Source organism: Phocoena phocoena, chromosome 1, assembly GCF_963924675.1.
Source record: "Phocoena phocoena chromosome 1, mPhoPho1.1, whole genome shotgun sequence".
NCBI lineage: Eukaryota > Metazoa > Chordata > Mammalia > Artiodactyla > Phocoenidae > Phocoena > Phocoena phocoena.
This window is the reverse complement of record NC_089219.1, coordinates 163,118,701-163,138,946: the sequence shown is the minus strand read 5'-3', so window position 1 is coordinate 163,138,946 and position 20,246 is coordinate 163,118,701. Positions and strand designations below refer to the sequence as shown.

Below are 20,246 nucleotides of genomic sequence, written 5' to 3'. Positions count from 1 at the left end.
TAACTTTGGGAATATTCCTTCCAGAGAAAAATTACACTCAACCACCCTAATCTTAAAAAATTGAGATGGGCCGTTTTGATTGAACAGCAAAGGGGGACAATCTGAAAACTGTGGTCCCAACTCAGGCAGGGTCTCTCCCAAAGAGTTCTAGATGGTGATTCGGGGGGTTGGGCCCCAGATCTCCTGGGGTGACGGTGTCTAACTCTACATGACCTCTAGGAGAGTCTGCAGGCTCCCCAGTGAGCCTGTCACTGACAGGAGCGGGTAGTCACAGTGGAAAGCTCTGTGTTAATTTGACTTCAGTCAGGAAGCCATCGCAAGTCTGGCCCTGGAAGAGCCTGTGCTTCTGGTTCTGGAGGTTGACAACACGGAACCCCGTTTCTTCTTGTGTCTCTCTTGGCAGGCTGTCCTACTGGAAATTCTTTACGTGAGCTGGGCTATTCCTGAAGCCAGCAAGAAGCACTCTGAATAGGAGATGCCCCCTGGAATTCCCGGGCTGCTCTTCCTCTTAACCTCTATACGAACAGCTCGGTACCAAGAATCTCAAGAAGGCCACGCCTGATTATTGCATTAAAGGCCTTGACAGGGATTTGGAGCTGGCTCCAGTCTGTAGCTTGCATATTGTCAACAATGACAGTGGACCCTCACTTCAGCGCTCCTAAGGAGAAGACCACTCAGCCCTTTAAATCTCTGTATGACAGGTCCTATCCTTACCTGCAATTCCACAAATCCAAAAGCCCTGAAAAGCCGAAACTTTTTTCGTCAGTTTGACGTAAATTCATGTGGGGGCAGACTTAATCTGAACTGGCCGGAGGCTGATTACAGACTTCACTTAAAAGGAGTACATTTATTTATATATTCATAGTGTGCCTACTCATAAATTTTGCTCTATAAATACTGTTTGTAGCTGCTGTCTTAGATCCTGCTTGGAATGTAATATATGGTAGATTCCCTTATAAAATATATATATAAAAAAATGTGAATTCTGCAAACAGGTATCTGGCTCCAAGAGTTTTGGGTAAGGGATTATGAACTTAACTATTAATACTGTGATACTTTCTTTGCATGTCAAGTGTTGATAACTTCTGGTGAGTTATAGTAAATCGACTATCTTATCGAGCTACCATTAGTAAAAAGATAATTCATAAAATGGTTGCCATTTTTCCAACTGGCTAGATATTTTCACTGTAATCAAGGCTACACACTGCGTAGAGATGACTTTGGGAGATGACAGCAAGAAAGTCACAAGATGTGCCCTTCAGCTTCTGCCTGTCGACAGAAAACTCCTTGAACGTGCTCTGTACGTCTGCAGCCAGTCTCTGCAGCAGGCGCCTGTCCTTGGTTTGCAGGCCCGGGGCGGGGTCCCTCCCACGGTTCCGGGGGTGGTCTGTGTGATCACCAGCACACTGCAGAAGCGATGGCATGTCCCTTCTGAGACCGCTGCTCGGTCTCTCTGTCTCAGGTCACTTGCTCTGTGGGAAGCCAGAGGCCATGTCACCAGGACACTCAGGCCCACGCTGGTGAGGAACAGAGGCCTGCCAACAACCATGTGGGTGAGCTGGGAAGTGGCTTCTCTAGTCCCAGTTGAGCTCGGAGTTGATGGCAGCCCTAGCAGACAGCCTGACTGCAGCCTCCTGAGAGGCCCTGAGCCAGGACCGTCCAGCCAAGCTCCCAGACTCCTGACCCTCAGAAACTGTGAGAGATAATAGATGTCTGCTCTTTTTTTTTTTCTTTTCGGTACGCGGGCCTCTCACTGTTGCGGCCTCTCCCATTGCGGAGCATAGGCTCCGGACGCGCAGGCTCAGTAGTTGTGGCTCACAGGCCTAGTTGCTCCGCGGCATGTGGGATCCTCCCGGACCGGGGCACGAACCCTTGTCCCCTGCATCGGCAGGCGGACGCTCAACCACTGCGCCACCGGGGAAGCCCACGTTTGCTCTTTTAAGCTTGTAAATTTTGGGGTAATTTGTTCCACAGCAAGAGAACAAATGGTATTCCAGCACCCTTCACTTCTGTGTTGCCAGAGCCTAAAACCAAGAGCTGGGCACAAGCCGGGTGCTGATACTGGCGTCCTCAGCATGAACAGTGCGTGAAGGACGACACTCAGTCTGCACTGGGAGGCCTGACTCGAATGTCTCACATTCAAGAATACAAGGCAACGAATACGCTTCTAACTGAATGACTCTGAAATGTGAGGTGGAGTTACTACCGGCTGTTCTTCTCAGAGCTCAGCTGCAGGGAAGCGAGGGAGGCTTCGTTAGCGTTACCCCGGGTCCACCCTGGGCCTGCACGTGCTTGGGTGCACTCGCCCCACTCTCTCTGATCGAAGCCAATACCAGGTTACTTCTGAGAAAGTGACAGAAAAGCAGCTGTTGGCCAAGAACAGTCTTGCCCTTGGATAATGGTCCTTGCCTACTTAAAACTCTTCGGAGGTTTCCCACTGTGTTTTTAAAAAAATAAAAAAAGTCTTATGTTGGTCCCCAAGTCCCTGCTTGATCTGACCCTTGCCTGCCTCTTGAGCTTTACTCTGTCACTCCCTGCCCACTACCAGGTGGCCACTGCGCCTCCTTTCAGTTAATCAAACATGAGTCAATGTGACTTCACCCCCAGGGCGGGCACGTGACCTTGCAAATTATTCTAAGTGTGTATTCATCCTCAACAGCTACTGCCTGTTACTCTCCATTACTGTCCCCTGTTTATTTCCTTCGGAGCATTTTTTTTTTTTTTTTTTTTTTTTTTTTGCGGTACGCGGGCCTCTCACTGTTGTGGCCTCTCCCGTCGCGGAGCACAGGCTCCGGACGCACAGGCTCAGCGGCCATGGCTCACGGGCCCAGCCGCTCCGCGGGATGTGGGATCTTCCCGGACCGGGGCACGAACCCGCGTCCCCTGCATCGGCAGGCGGACTCTCAACCACTGTGCCACCAGGGAAGCCCTCCTTCGGAGCATTTATCATCACAATTTGTAGTACTGTTTGTCTGTCTCCCACATGGACTGTAACTTCTAAAAGGATTCTGTGACTATTTTTGTAACAGCTGCACTTGTGCCTACTAGGCATTACCCAGCCAGGTCTGAGACACTGGCCACCGATAATGCACGGCTGCTACCTTGCTATGGAAATGCTTCCTGCAGCTGGGGCCACTTACTTGCTGACAGGCCACTGCTGGCACTCATGGAGCGACCAGGTTCAGGGCGGGATTTGGTGATAGATGGGATACTGACCGAGCCACTGAATGCTGTCCGACTTTCCTGAGGCCGAGGGTTCTAAAATTAAAAGAGAAAGAAAAATTCTTCATCCAGAGTGAAACTGATTTTCTACAGAGATGTCTATTTTTCACCCTAATTTCAAGAAATAAAGTTGTCTTGACCAGAGTGATACAGGACAAGAAACAGAATAATCCCTCCCACCCACAAAAGTACTAAAGGCCTAACAGAGTTAGGGTTACCCTCACCCCAACCAAAGATAAGTGCTTATCTTTATACTTACTGAAATACTTACCAACAGATAACAATTTTTTTCTTGTTGTTGTGAGTGCAGTAAGTGAAAGTTACATGGTTAGAAGTGACAGTGAAATGTAGAATTACATGGACCTCTGCAGGTAACTGAAACAAAGCTTTTACTACATATGAGATTTTTATTTTCTTAGGATAATTCAAAAGCTGAATAAGCCCATTTAGAAGAAAGCCACTTAAAAGTGCATTCTTCTCTAGTACACCTTCTGTTGTCCTGACACTGAGAGTGCCATTTGCACGTTCCCCTCCCAGTCACCAGGCAGCCTTCCTGCCTCACGGAGAGACAGTAGCACCACGGGTCATAACTATGACGCTTGTTAACAATCACAGCCTGGGTGACGTCATTTAACTTGGGAATGTTGGTGTGAGAAGTTTCCCATCTAATATTGAATAATTTAGGTGTCCAAGGGAGGAAAATGAGCCACAGGGTGCTTTGAAAGTAACACACACCTAGAGAGGTGGTGCGTAGGACCAGCTGTCTGAACACGGTCTCCTTGATGGCCCTAACCTTTTCAGACCGGAAGGGGTGTCAGGGCTGGTACCTGAGAGAAGGTTATGGCAACACAACTAATGCAGGGCCAAAGCTAGCAAACATCCACTAACCTCTCCTGGAAAACATGCACTAATATATCTTGAAAAACTCCAAATCGTACATTTTAAAGAATCACACGTATTGAGATGTGGCTGGCTGGGTGGCTCTACATTCAACTATTGCCATTTTGGTTCATATATCAAATTTGCAAAGTCCATGTAATTCTTACCGTGTTACTTGTTTAAAGCAAACATTTTACCTTTTTTTCTCACAAAAATAAAAAAGTTTAAAACAGAAAACAGTGCTAGCATTTCAACAGCCGCTCATAGGAGCAGCCCTGAGAGATGCCGATGACATGCATACAAGGCAGCAGAGTCAAGTCCAAGAGAGATGCGGATAGCAGTGTAAACCTTTAAATTTTTATGGTTTTTGCTATTAACCTTAAGGTACCTTTGTGTCGTCCTTTTCTATAAAACAAACCTACCCTAGGAAAAAAATGGCAAAAATTAAGCCTGTAAAAATACCAGTGGTTTAGTAACACTGAATGTTGAGGTAATAAAAGAATGATACACAGAAGATATGTTCTGGGGAAAAAAAAAAAAACCCCACACAAAACCCAAACCCTACAGTTTATCATTCATTCAGCTGAAGTTCAACTTCATTATGAAGTAATGTGAAACCAAAGCTGATAGTCCTTTTCCTGCACAAATATGCTTAAGATTAAGGTAAAACTTCCACCAATCGTAGTGTTTCTATTTACAGAAGACTAACTTAAGCAACATTTCCACCATCTTCTATATCAAAAATTCTTGACTGATTAGTTTATACAACTTCCCCTAGAATCCACTCCCTGAAACTTGTTACCAAGCAAATTGAAGCTTCGTTTATCATAAGTGATCTTATCTTGTGAAATAAGACACTTAAATGACATTATAGTTTAATGTCGATAACAATGACAAAACATCACAATTTAGAATGCAAACAAAAATACAAAAGTAAACTTCTCACCCTACAGGTAGTTTTCTTATTGGAAAATTACTTTACTAAATACACAAATAAAAAACGGATGCTAATTTTTTCTAAGCCAGAGTAAATGCGTTTGCATGATACAATCTAAATATTTTATTATCTGCAAAACAAACTTGAGAAAATGCTCCCTTGAAGTCAGTACATATTTCTTGACAGATGTATAGATATTCAGCTTGAATGGCCCACTTGCTCTCCAGCCCACTGCAGAGACACTAGTTACAAAGATGCAAGGCTGCGTGGAAGGACCCAGTGGCAGGTACCACGGTCCTTCAGAATGCAGCACACTGTGTTTTTTTCTCTTGTTGATTGACTTCTCTTATCTTGGATCCTGGCTGGAATTAAAGGTGCATCAGCAACTCAAAGATTAGTAAGACTACCTTCTTTTGCTAATTTTTCCTGTTATTCACTGGTACTATTATACTTTATAATTTTGAGAATTGTGAGCTTTCCAAGAAGGGGTTTATTGTAGATAAAAGGCCTTTGGACAGGCCCTTCTATAGACTTTAACTTCACTAAATATAAAAAATCTCTCTGAACTGAACTGGTTTTAGGGTAAGGAGCAATACAGAATTCAGAAATTCTACATCCCTTTTTTGTTTGTTTTTAATAGAATAAAGATTTACTTATTCAGGGGCTATTTCTTATGGTATCCGTAATGAAAAATATCATGATGGGATGATGTTTTATTAAAAAATAGAAAAACCTCCAATACTGTTTTAGAAATAAAACTGAAATCTTCCCAAATCCTCATCTTTTTCCTCAAAAGAAGAAAAAAGTAGAACTCCAAGACAGAAGAGGAGGCAGAGGAAGAACAGAAGTTTGGCAACAGAGAAACAGGCCAAAGGGAAACGTTCACAGAATGTACCCCGTTGGCGGTGTTACTTATGAAGCCAGGCAGAGATCCGCACATGGTTAGTACAAGTTAACACCTAACTCAGCTGTTCATACCCTCAGAGTCATAAAGCTTGGTGTACCGGGGACAGAGCGTAGAGACGGGGAATATTCAGGGTTTATGGAATCAGGAGAGAGAAATTTTTCAGCAGAATTAACAGTCATGTGATAGATGTGCTCAAAGTTGATCGGAGAGGAGATCAGACCGGAGTGATGATGAGGGGATGGATAAGGGAAACCCGGCTATCAAAAACAACAGAAAGAAGAAAAAGGTAATGAGGTAATGAAATGGATTCACTGGATATATGTGACATTTCAGACAACATGCATGTAGAAAAAATGAAGTAAGTATCTCACATCAAGAATTGAATCCATAATGAAATACTTTTAGGCCTTAGAAAGTTAAATTTTGTAATCCTCTTGCCAGTTACCTAAAGAGCTGATTTGCAAAAAATCATTTGCCTCATAAACGTATTCTCTCTTATTACTATCAAGCTGAGTAGAAACTGGACTTTCAGAGATACAAGTAGATTTTCAAAATTTAGTTCAGTATTTTCCTATGTGATAGAATCTAAACATGGCAAAAATCTACCAAAAACATTAGGGATAGAAAAAGCGAGAAATAATTAAAGAAAAGAACAAGTGATCCTACAACCAGCCTCTCACCAAAAGCGTTATGAAACTGTTCCTTTAGAAACTAAAGCCATTTCCTGGTATTTATAGACTTGACATGTGTTTGCTTTTACTGATCTTATCTTCCCGTAACAGAAATAGTAACTGTGGAATATAGCACTTATTGGTTTACCTTTAAGTAGCCCAAGCTTATCTCCACTTAGACACCCAAAGAACATGTTTGTTTTTAACAAGAGAACAACCTTCTCTGCAATGTTCAGGTGTATTTTTAAAAAGTGAAATAATGTAATACTGAAGACATAGAAGAAAGTTTTTGAAAACAAGGGCTCTAGTTTTTCATGTTAAAATAACTTGGGAACATTTGGGAACTGTCGCTCACCACCCAGTCACCTTCTATAATGGGAACTTTCAAAGTTCAGTTTCTGAGAACAACTGTGCTTCAGGAAAACATCCTACTATCTCTTCATTAGAGACAGGCTGAATGACTTCCCAGAGACACGCTGACTGATATTCTCACGAGTTCAGATGAGCTTTCTTTGTTAAAAAAAAAAAATCCTGGGCTTCCCTGGTGGCGCAGTGGTTGAGAGTCCGCCTGCCTACTCAGGGGACACGGGTTCGTGCCCCGGTCTGGGAAGATCCCACATGCCGCAGAGTGGCTGGGCCCGTGAGCCATGGCCGCTGAGCCTGCGCGTCCGGAGCCTGTGCTCCGCAACGGAAGAGGCCACAACAGTGAGAGGCCCGCGTACCGCAAAAAAAAAAAAAAAAAAATCTGGTAAATTAGGGAAGCTTAAAAGAAAGCCTTCTATATAAGGTGTTTTAAATTTAGAGATGTGAGTGAAACCAGTACTTTCTAAGGTTCTTTTCAAAAAGATAAAACTATTGATATAAATGTAACTTTAAGAAGTAAAACTACTTCATAAAGGTCTAAAAGGTCACCGAGCTTGAAATTTTATTTGTTAACAATTTTAGGAATGGGTAAAAGGCTAGGAGAAATTTTATGTGCTAAAAAAAATAAATCTTTTAGAGATAAAATATTACTCTTGCATTCAACTAGAGACAAATCTATTCTTTATTACAAGTACCCACTTATGAAAAAAGGTAAATGACAAAAAGGATTCAAGGAAACTACTACAGTATGTACTTGTAAGACATATATGCTGTTTTATATTAATTGCTTATATTCTCTTGGCTCACTAAGACACATTTGATATAGGAGATAAAAGAAAAAAATGACTCCTTACCCTTACTATCTTTTCTACATTCATGAGGCAAACAACCCTTTTCAGCATCATTTTGGTACAAAGGAAACAGAATAAGCTTCCAAAGACATTCAATAAACTCTCTAAGCTTTTAAGTATTTCAGAGAAAGGCAATACTGATTTGAATAAGTTAAACATAAAAATTTCTGGGGTACATGCTCTTTGCACGAATGACAACATCATAGCTTTGGTATTTGAAAGTGCTTCCTATACATGTTAATGTTAGATGAATTAAATTCATCTTCATTTTTGAAAATAGTTCATTAAATATAGAAATTACAGTGGAAAGAACATACTAAAATCTGAGACTATATTAAAATATCACAAGCTTTTTAATACATGTATACACACACACATATACATACACACACACATACACACACAGGTACAGACATGTATATTATTTGCTTTTCAGACATGCATATTATTGTGTCGTTTACCAGTGTCTACTCCAAGGTAGGTACAGGTCTGGCATGACAGTATATCAAAAAATATTTGTTAAGTGATTAAATGGATGCCTATGAAAACCCCCAGCTTTTATGTTCTTTGCTAGTAAAAGGAAGAAAGTCAGGTGAAAATAAAGAACAGGAGTTCAGACACATAACATCTTTGCTACAAAACTACACGCACAGGTGAACAGGTTTCAAAAATTTACACCAACTTCTTGTCCTGGACATTCAAAAGTGCTTATGTGATAAGAAAATATGAAAGGAATGAAAGGAACATTAAAAACTGGATTGCACCTCTAGGGTAAAGAGTCACTTGTGTTAATTACAAAAAGAACCAGCAAGGCAGTCATGGGTTAACAAAATCAGTGACACTAATACTAAAAATCAAGAGGTCTAATGGGAATAAGCAGCCAGCACAGGAGGCCCTGTGTCATGGGGTCAGATTGATGTTGAATCTTTGGGAAATGCTATCTGAACTTGTTTTGCCCAGTAATTAAGAATGGACCTTATTCTGAACAACAACAATGACAAAATAGAGATTTCGTTTACTTTACGTGGTGGGAGGGTGAAGGGAGAAAAAGGAGGGATGCTGGGATATGAAAGTTCTTATAATGTTTGAAATTTCACAGTTTGCTTCAGTGTGCTTATTCAGGGTGTAGAAAGACCAAGTCTTACTGTGAATGAAGGTCTGAAAAAAATTCTGGAACATTAGCAAACTGATTTTTCAGTCCTCCTGGTCAAGCAGAGGAACATTTTATTAAATCCTGAAACTATTTCTCCTTAAGGAACATACTGTGGGATATAACAGAATTTATAGAAAAATTTTCCATAATTCTTCTTGCTATGTTATTGGAATACATGAGAGGAAAACCGTACTATTCTTTTTTTGTACACCAGAATGAAGCAAGTGTGAAAGAAAGTTTAATTTTAAAAGGATAATACACACTAAAACCTCGTTCACTACTGAAATAATTTTGTATTTGCTGATATGTTGCTTTGCAACATATGGATGTGTTTGAAATTTGTATGCCTCTATCCCTCCATAATGCTACCTACATAGCAGATGTTGAAAAACTATTTACTAACTAAATTTCAAAAATTTTCACATTGATCTATCAAATATAAGCTATACATATATTCACATTTCAACTGTTTATCACAATTAAAAAATTCTCTCTCCTAAGGTACCTTGTACCTGACCTTGTAGCTTCTGTAAGGAAAAATGACAGAAGCTTTTGGACCGCGTGGTTCTGCTCCGTTTACTTCTGAGAATAAAGGAAAACCAGACTGAGGACTTAAGTAAATGTTCAGAATGGGAAAAGAATGGAGAAAAATCTGAACTCTCATCCCCAGGCTAAAGCTGTAAAAGTAGTATAGCTTTTCGATATGATAGATAAGTGTAACAGTTAACCATGTCAACTCAGCCTTTATTTATTCTCAATATTTTCAGCTTAACAGTTATGCTCAGCCTTAAATTTCTTACTTCATTTTAATTACTGTATCAAGATTGGCTGTAATCTTTCTGCATACTTTATTTATATCTACCTAGCACGGCTAATAAAAAATCCCCATTTCAAAAGGTTAACTGACTATTGTGAATGATTTGAAAGGAAGTAATGGTACTATAATCGTATAATAATGTCTTGATGATGATGAAAAAACAATGACAGTAAGAACATCACATCCATTCATAAACAGGGCAACTGGTTAATTGAGATATTTATGATGTGGAACTCAGGCTCAAATTAGTGCAGATTTTTTTGGTTCCCCCTATGAAAGAAATGCAAAAACTACCTTTAAGAGCTTAACTTTTTTACTAAAAAAACTTGACTGTACAAACTGTATTACCTATTATTTTTTCTGTCAGTGACACATGTCTATATCTTCTGTCACAGTAGAGTTAAGTAATGTGGGTAATTAACACAGACTTCCTTAGAAAGAGCTTTGGGTCGAGATTTACACATCACCTCCCAAACTGTCATAGCATTTAAATTATGCCTAAAATTCTGTGCAAAATCTAGATGCTATCACCACCTATCAAAAGAGTCATGTTTAAGTTTCAATAGTTTGTTGAGAGTACCATGATACTGGAATGTTACAGAGCTTGGATAATTAGCTAATTCCACTAATGTTCTTAATCTCAGTATATTAGGTCCAAGAATCCAATCTTCATGTTGTTAAAAAAAACACAACAGTTTTCCTATGTTGTACTTTTTTTAAATATAAGACTGACTAGGCAACACATCTGTAATGGGCAGAGGAAAAAGATGTAATTTCATAATCAGATGAGAGGCGTGACCATTAATGATCAAGCTAATGTAGTTCTTTGGGGGGCAAACATCTGTGTTGAATTGCTAAACTTAGTGAAATTTTAGTAATTTGGTAACAAAGTTCTGAATCTTGGTATAGAATGTCTCCAAATCTGGTGGTTTATTTCTCCAACAATAGTAAATCTAGGTATGGGAGAAGTATATAGGGTATTCAACTAAATAAGAACTTGATATGTTTGGTTTTTGATACACATCTATATTTTATGTTTTTCTCATCAGCTATGTCATTATGCATCTTACATATATTGTGATATATTGAGATAAACATTTCCTCATTATACTAATATGTCTTTTTAGGTCTTATATGTATTTAAGTGCACACACACACACACACACACACACACACACTCATATGCATCCACCCCCTCCCCCCTCCAACTTTGTGTTAACCCCATTTATATTCACATTCACTTTTCATTTCTCTTACCATGGGCAGGTCTTTTAGAATCTGTATTCCATCTCCTGGACCCATGTGTGCTATGTGGTTAAAATTAGTTGGGTTGGAAATTAATTTATTTCTCATTTCTGGATCTCGCAGCATCTCCCTGTAAGAGAAAACACCTGTTTAAACACTTTTATTCCATGACCAATCTAGACATTTTCAGAGAAAAATTAAGTACACTTAAATTTTTTCATAAAAATAAACTGAGATCATGTTAATAAGGATAGAATTAAAATAATAGAATATACTAAGTTAAACATTTACTTAGAAGATTTTGTTTTAAATTTTAAAAAAGATCTTATGATTTTTGGTGGGAAAACAGAGAGGGTTATTTTAGTGTTTAAATATCAAAGAAGCTCTACTCTATTTTACAGATAATTCTGAACATTTTATGTACATCTTTTAAAATAATTGCTAATATATTAGAAATGTTTTTATATGTCACTGGAAACACTACAAGCCTATTTCTGTTTGGTCATGAGAATAGTTAATCTGCACAGGTATGTTCTATGTTTATAAAAGCCCACATTCTAAAAATTGTAACTATTCCATATACAAAGAGAAATAAATCAAAATATGGTACTTTAATCTAGTACATACTCACAACTTGGGAAGTATCAATTAAAATTACACTGAGAAATACATTCATTATTGCAGTTTTAACACCATAGATGATGATGACAGACTTTCAGAGATCAAATTTTCCTTCCAAATCAAATACAGTATTATTACCAAATAGTCCTTCTGATGCTATAAGCATCTTTAGATGAGTATGAATTAAATATCTACCTCCTTTGTTGCATCCTTTCCTCTTCTGGAACTCTGAAGGAATAACGCCTCTTATTGTTAATATTTCTAACCATTTGTTTCCGACTATTATCTGATGTTTCAGGAACTACCAGTTCATCCCCTTCTGTTAAAAAAAAAAAAAATACAAAGAACAATGATGTTCTTTAAAGTGCTAAAATGCTTTTCATCCATTAATCTCCAAGACAGTACAAACATCAATCAATTAAACAAGTATATGCAATTCTGATTTTTTAAAGTTGTGCTGATAAATCATAGTAAATAAGTAATAATTTTCAATGAAATATATGTAAACAAATATATGCTGAAATTAAATATAGCTTACAGAGTATATTTTCACCTTTACTTGATTATAAACATAAAATGGTACAATTTTACTAGAAGAAAAAAAGGAAAACGTAGTTGCCTTGGTGTCCTATCACTTTGGCCACTCCACCCCCAATATCTCTACACCATCTTCTCCCACCTTCCCAGTATTGGTTTCAATGGCTTAGGGTGTTAAAAAGCTCTTATTGTTGACCTGCATAATAAATGGTAAATTATCCATGAAAATGATAACAGTTAAAATTTTTTTTATATATTAAAACATGTCCTTTGCAGATCCAATTTGCAAGATGTGGAGTAAAGGACAGGAATTGTGTTTCTTCCAGCTTCCTTTACTAAAAGTGAGAATCTTATTGCTATTTCTACTCTCCTGATCTTCAGGGGATACTTACTTATGTACACTTAGTCACCTAATGCCCATCTATCTCAACTTTAATACCTAGAAGTAAACAAAACTCTTAGCCATGGGCTCCCAAAACATGCTGGGATATGGTGAACATCCTCTAAAACAGAAAACTGTATCCACAACATGATGAATTCCATTCTCTAAATAAGGTAAGGAAAAAGAGAAAAGCCAATCTTTAGAAGTTTATAACACCCAAAAAGCTAAAATGAGAAAAATGTAGTAGGAAGAAGCCAAAGGGGCCTGTAAGGCAAGCCAAAGCAAGATGATTAGTAAAAAAAAGCAACATTCTCCTTGTATCATAATAATAGCTTTATCAGATTGCTTTCCTAACAGCAAATGTTAAAAGAATAAAATTTTAAAAGTAGATGAGAATTTGAGAGTTGGAATTTGAGAATTATGAGGGTGAAGCAGATCTTGGTGAGTTGCAGTGGCAACGGGAGATTTTGGACAGCCAGAGGACTGCAAGAGCACTTTGGGCTCCTGAGGGATGAAAGAGAAACAGACAAGACAGAGAAATAGAATCTCCAGGAAATCGGATTTCCTTTCCTTTTCAAAGGATAAGACAACTATGTTGAAATTTTGTCAGGTATTCCTTCTCCTAGCTCCACCTTTACTCCTAGCCTAGAGCAGAAAGATGAGAGCATAAAAAAAGACGAGTTGGAATAGGTTTTATCCTATAGAGACAAATTGGGTTATGGACACATTCTACAATCGTTACATACAGTGAGGAGAGGGTGGATTTAATCTTGTCTAATACCTGAATATCTTTTCTCCAGTCATACTGCAATATCCTCTTAGCATAGGACTTTTCCTACAGTCACCAGTCTGTATACCAAGAAGCCTCCAGTGCCAAGAGGATATACCAGAGCATCAAATCTGAAGCCAAGCAATTTTTGTATGTATCTTAGTACTTAAAAACAAACAGAACAAAAATGACAAACTTTTGATGGAATTTTTTTTTGATAGACTATACAAATTTATTGGGAGAATATGGGGGAAAAAAGAAAAGCATAAGGAATATAATAATCCCACTACCCAGAGATAACTGATATAAACATTTTAATGTGTTTTCTTTTTTTTTTTTTTTTTTTTTTTTTGCGGTACGTGGGCCTCTCACTGTTGTGGCCTCTCCCATTGCGGAGCACAGGCTCCGGACGCGCAGGCTCAGCGGCCATGGCTCACGGGCCCAGCCGCTCCGCGGCATGTGGGATTTTCCCAGACCGGGGCACGAACCCGCGTCCCCTGCATCGGCAGGCGGGCTCTCAACCACTGCGCCACCAGGGAAGCCCCTTAATGTGTTTTCTTAATGCCAATGTTTTTACTTACATTTAAGTCAAAATATTATTCTAAATACATAATGTACCATAATTACATCTTCATTAACTAGATCCACCAGAAAAGATCATAAATTTATGAATACTTCTATACAGACTTTGGAGTAAGATACACCTGAATACTTCTATGAAGCTCTCCTACTAATGTGTATTTTCTTACCTGCCATCTTATTTTTGAAATATATTAATCTAATCGTCTCCAACCCTAAAAGATTTAATGATCCTTCACTGTTTAAGGGTCGAACCTAAAATAATAAAAAATAAAATTAGTATTTCAACAAAATTCAAAAATTAAATCATACAACTTTGGAGATATTTATAAGGCACACACTATTAAGACCTTTAATTTATCCTTCCTCTTTAGGAAGGAAATCAACAATTCTGACTAGAAAGGCATAAAATTATCTAACTTGAACTAACACAGTTATAATGATAACATTTTAAAGGAAGAATATTCTGGGCAAAAAAAGAAAAAGCATAAATACATTTAAACCTTAAATTTGACTTTTTAAAGCCATTAGTACCAGACGATGATAATAAGATATTCATACAGCTACTTTATGAATCTTATTTGAACTAAATATACACACATGACAGAGATGAAATTGTACATCACTGGGGAAAGGAGGGACTGTCAATAAATGGTGATGGAGCAACTGGGTATCTATATGGAACAAATGAAACTGAATCCCTACTTCACACCATACACAAAAAGTCAATTCTAAATGGAACAGAGACATAAATACAGCAGGCAAAACTTTCAAACTTCTGAAAGAAAATAAAGGTCCTATCTTTATGACCATGAGGTAGGAAAGAGCTTCTTAAGAAAAAAAAGATAAATGTAAAAAGGATAAGAATGACATTACATTAAAATTTATAACAGTGAATTTTCAAGCAATAACAAATGTTCACAAAATACACTATAAAAATTAACAGATAGGTCACAAACAGGGAAAAGATTCACCACACCCATTACTAAACCAGTATCTACCACATATGAATAATTTCAATAAATCAAAAGATGACCAAACAGGAAAATGAGCAAAAAACATGACCAGGTATTTCACAGAAGAGGAAATATGAACGATGAATAAACATACGAAAGATTATCAGCAACATTGTTAATTGGGGACATGCAAACGAACACGTCAATGAGATATCACTTTATAACCATAAATAAATGGTTATAAAATTATGAATTCTGACAACGGTATGGGTCATTAAGAACTCTTATATACTGATGATGGGAGTGTCAACTGGTACAATTACTTTGGAAAATAATTTGACACTATCTTGTAAAGTTGAACACGTGCATTCTCCATGTCCCATCAATTTCGTTCCCAGGCACATGACTTAAAAGAAACTCCTGCACATACGCGCCTGAAGACATATATGACTTCTACAGCAACGTTCATAATAGCAGAAAGCTGGGAAATAATTCACATGTCTGCTAATCAGACAAATAAATTGTGATCTATTCACCCAACAGAATATTTTACAGTAGTGAAAAGCAATGAAATATATATATGTGTGTGTACATATATATATATAGTACATGTAACATGGATGAATCTTAGCAACAGTAAATATATTAAGATAGCAAGGCAGAAGATGATATACAACATAACATTTTATTATCTCAAACACAAGCAAAACTGAACAATATATTGTTTAGAAATATTTAAATATACAAAAAATTCTGTATTTTAAGAAAAGCAAGGGAATGATAAACACAATAATCAGGGTAAGGGAAAAATACACAAGTAGATTCAGTGAAACTGGTAATGTTCTGGCTCTTAAGTTAGGAGGTGAGTTCATAAGTGATCAGTTTATTATTATGCTTCATAAAGATCATATATTCTTTTATATATACTTCAAAATTCACACGATAAACATAAAAGGGAAAACTAATTGTAACCAGCCCGGATTTATAAACGCGAGGACCATATTTAGTTGTTTTATAAAATGTGGCAGCATTTACAAGAGCTTTTCCCACTGCTGTTATGGTTTAAAATTGGGGCAGATTTTGAAATAAGATCTTGGTTACTTTCTTTTACCCATTCTTCTAAACCCTGCCCTGCAACTAATGACACATGCTGCATATACTTACATGAAACTATTATTCTTCATTGTTGCAAAACAGCCATTCTATACTCGTAAAAATTCTCTTTATGTTATCATAGGGAAATGTTAAAGGAAAATATTATATTTTATTAGGAATGTGTGAAACCCTTATTTTTTAATCATGAGATGCTTATACAGAGCATTGGTTCTAATTTTAATCACTTTTCTAGCCCATGAAATTTGCCCTCACAGGATTAAAATTGCATACCATTATGTGAAAAACAGTAAAATTACAAATAATATACTCCTTCAGAGCTCCTTAAACTAAAGTGGAAGATAACACTGACATTTTAAGTTGTAGAATATATTCTAGTTGTTCATTATTATAATAATCATACGTTATATAGTGAAACAAAATGTAATAAAAATAATATGGTGCTGAGCTACCTGTAAAATTAACCAGCTTGATTTTTCTTTTTTTTCTACTCTTAGCTAAGTCCCAGATTACCAATTATGTTATTACATGTGACAGAAAATGCTAAACTAGTGAAAACTAGCTAAATAGTCATACTAGTGTTTCACTTATAATCATTTGTTCACTTAGCTCATTTTTTAGTGTTAAATTACCTTTTTGAGTGGGAGAGTCTGAATCCATTCCATGGCGTTCACATCAAAGATATCAACTGCATTTTCACTATACACTGAGAGATACGGTGCATTGTAACCTGGGAGATGGGAAGGAGAAAACAGCTGGCTGGTTACTTTTAACTGCCAAACCCCAAACATTTTGAAAGATTTATGCTAAAGAAGTGTAGAGTGGAATCCCACCAAAATCCTATTGCTAACATACAGTAGCCACATCAATACATTTTTGAAGTTAAAAAAACCCCGTAAATCATAAATGAAGAGGTTTTAAGGCCATTATAATACAGTAGGAGTCTGTTAACACCAAGAGTATATTATTCCCTTGCCCCAGACTAGTTCTATAAAGGAATTTCATTACATTTTAAGTAACTGATTCCTAAAGTAGTTAAACAACTTACGAAGTAGAGAAATCTTCAGGTAAGTGTTATGGTCACATTTATCAAAGTATGATAAAGCATCTGGCACAGGAGATGCTCAATATATACTTACTGAAAGAATGAACATCAATAAATGGTGACACAAGCAAAGAAAGATTAAATGATTTACCTAAGCTAAGGTCATGAATTAAATTTTTGGCAAAGCTATTCATAAAAGCCAGATATTCTAATTCTTATTCTAATTCCAATTACCACTGTACAATTCACATAATACTTTGAATTATTTTCTGACTAGGATTCATTCTAAATATGATGCCATAGATAAGAGTATAAATTTCAGAAGAAACAAAACATCAAGAATAGTTAAGTCTGGGTAGGTAGAAGTATTTTTCTTTTGATCTAGATTTTCTAATTTTTCTGTAATAAGTATATATGGCTCTCCTAAACTTTCTTATATTGAACTTTTAAACTTGACTATACTCATACCCACCATTCCTCCTATCCTGTTGCAGTGGAAGAGGTTTTACTCCTCCTGTTCCAAATCCTTTCCCCTATATTCTGACTTCCATCCTTTTTGGCCTCTTGGGGATCTTACTCTATTTCCTGTATTTACCATATAGTCATCAACCTTTCCCTGGCTCCCTAGTGGCTATTTCCCTTCGGCATTTAAACATGCTCAAAGTATCTTCCACTAAAAACAAAATGTGTTGGATTAGATATTCCTCCTACATGCCTCTACGGAACTCTGTACTTCTGCTATCAGAGCACATATATTCTACTGCAACTTGTTTTGTCAGGAATCCATTCGACTGCATTCATGCTCTGTGAGGGTAAGACTGTCTATTTTGCTCAATGTTATATCTCTTACAGTAAAATGACACATAATAAGTATTCAATAATTTATTAATACATTAATGTTTCTTGAACGTATCTACCTACCTAGATAAAAATGTAAAAGTGAATAACTTTTCAAATACTACATCATACCTTCACATAACTGATTAAATAATTCACTAGGTAACCACTTCTCTAGAATAAGTCCTATGAGCTATTAGTGCTCACAAGCACTATATTTGGGGGGACCATGAAGATAACTCCTTAGGGTTATTTCAAAATACAATAATATGTGTTAAAAATCTATCTAAGTAAAATATTGCATAGGAAGATTAGCTTTAATTATGTTCCTGTTAATGCTGACCCTGTTGGCCTAGGTCTTAACTACATATGGTTGGTTACTTTACGTAAAACATACTTGATACTTAGGAAAAACCTCAAAGATGACTTAAAAAACCACCTGTTATTAACAATGAATACATAAAGGAGATGAAGGAGAAGGAAAAAGAAAGAAACAGCAAGATAAGACAGCGAAAAGTAAGAGAATCTTACAACAAGAGGAAGGATTTGCTGGCCACATCAATTCCTGTTGTCTAGATCTTCGGCCCTGACAGTCAGTATATATCCCAATGCTGTTAAAACACAGCAGATATTCTTTACTGGAGATTTCCACTGCACAGATGGCATCCATTGGTTGATGTGCAATAAATGAGAGCGTATGGTCATTTGAATGGAGCATACTGTATGGACTTCCTTCTCCATTCAGGGGGTATCTTAGAAATCCAGACTGGAATCCCACACAGAGTTGTTCACTGAAGATTGCCATCCACTGGACATTATATGGGACTTGAATTTCCTTAAATTTTCTGTGACGGGTCTTGCTCTGAAATAGTTCATAACAGAGGACCTGCCTTTTCATAGCCACACACAGGCATGTAAGAGCTCCATGACGTACTTTTCCAGAAGTTATGGTTTGACACCCTTTAGTTTCTGCCAATTTATAAAAATCAGTCTCTCGCCCATCCAAAGCTGACATAGGAAAAAGTCGTACATGACGATTTCGTCCTGAGATCACAGCGACAAGTTGATCATTTGGAATGAGTTCAATCTGATGAATCTTCTTATTGTCACCAACTCTAATAATTTCTATGCAAAGAAACAATAACAAATCAACTGCAAAATATTTTGTTTACCTATTAATTATATCCCAATTATACTCAAAAGAATAGGTCAACTTATAATAAAGACAGAGATACACACAGAAAAAATGAGAGATCAGAAATCATATGGAGAAAGATGAAGATAATTACACCCATTATAAGATAATTTAACCTGTCTGTAGTAAGGTATTAAATTTAGCACTGAGATTTCTGGCAGCCATGGCAGAGAGTTCCCATGTGATAAAGCATGCCAGATCTTTAAGGAAAACCTCTTTATTCTCACCAAATCCTAGGGAAGTTTACCATGGGGTTACTATTTTTAAAAACTGAGTAACTCATGTTTCACTAAAGGTATTTCTTTGGGTAACAAATTAATGAAGTTTAAATGCATTGTTTTCCCATGATCTAACTTGATATAAAGACAGAACTTAGAACACTGTATTCAAGAACGCTAAGTTAAATGGGTTCCTTTTTATTTCACCCAGTATTTAATTTCTCCCTAAAAAGAAATCTGTTGTGTTAAACTGTGGGATAAAAGACCCCAACAACAAACACATTTTAATGACTGTTACCACTCCTAGTACTGTTAGAACTATGAAAAACATCAAGTTGCATTTTTCTTTCATGTACCATCTTTAGAAATGCAATCTGAGTTCACACAGCAGAACTGTAAATAAAATGACACAAGGAAGACAACACACATGGAAGTTTTAGAACCCAGATGGAGTATAAAAATTAAAAAATTATCTTTTGACTTATAAACGTATCCAGTTAGGCCTGGAAAATTTCCATTATAGAATAAATAAGAGCAAATCCTGCTCTTTTTAGAATTCAGAATCTGTAGGTTAGAATACTCTATCAATAATATTTTCTCCAAAATAATTTTCTCTTACCATCTTTGGTGACATGCACAACAAATAACCCTTCTTCATTCCCCAAAGCTATTCTTTCATGATCTATATAAGACATAAATATGAAGTATTTTTATTAGGTAGAAACTATGTAAATTCATAGAATAAAACAGATAACAAAAGAAATTTGGTACAAAAAACCAAATAAATAAAATAAATCATCAAAAATAGCAATAACAATCTGCACTATTAAATTTCCTTTCAGATTACTGTGGTAAATATTATCTCGTGTCTTTTTTTAATAGAACAATCATTAGAAAATAATTTATATCAATGCTTATAAAAAGATATCTTTTTTAATAGAACAATCAT

The 20,246-nt window shown here is 36.8% G+C and overlaps 1 protein-coding gene across 7 annotated transcripts in view; it reads right to left on the bottom strand.

Moving 5' to 3' along the window:
• Positions 1-20,246, bottom strand: part of CDC42BPA (CDC42 binding protein kinase alpha) — a 323,215-nt gene that overhangs the window by 3,116 nt on the left and 299,853 nt on the right. For 6 of the 7 annotated variants that reach the window (XM_065875747.1, XM_065875737.1, XM_065875728.1 and 3 more), the window contains 7 exons: positions 19,917-19,979; positions 18,416-19,009; positions 16,635-16,732; positions 14,104-14,188; positions 11,862-11,985; positions 11,058-11,175; positions 3,141-3,258 (listed from right to left, as the gene is read on the bottom strand). In XM_065875747.1, the coding sequence (XP_065731819.1) occupies positions 3,141-3,258; positions 11,058-11,175; positions 11,862-11,985; positions 14,104-14,188; positions 16,635-16,732; positions 18,416-19,009; positions 19,917-19,979 (1,200 nt within the window). Of the gene's footprint in view, positions 1-3,140; positions 3,259-6,016; positions 6,203-11,057; positions 11,176-11,861; positions 11,986-14,103; positions 14,189-16,634; positions 16,733-18,415; positions 19,010-19,916; positions 19,980-20,246 lie in introns of all 7 variants that reach the window. The other variant, XM_065875718.1, reaches the window with a different exon arrangement.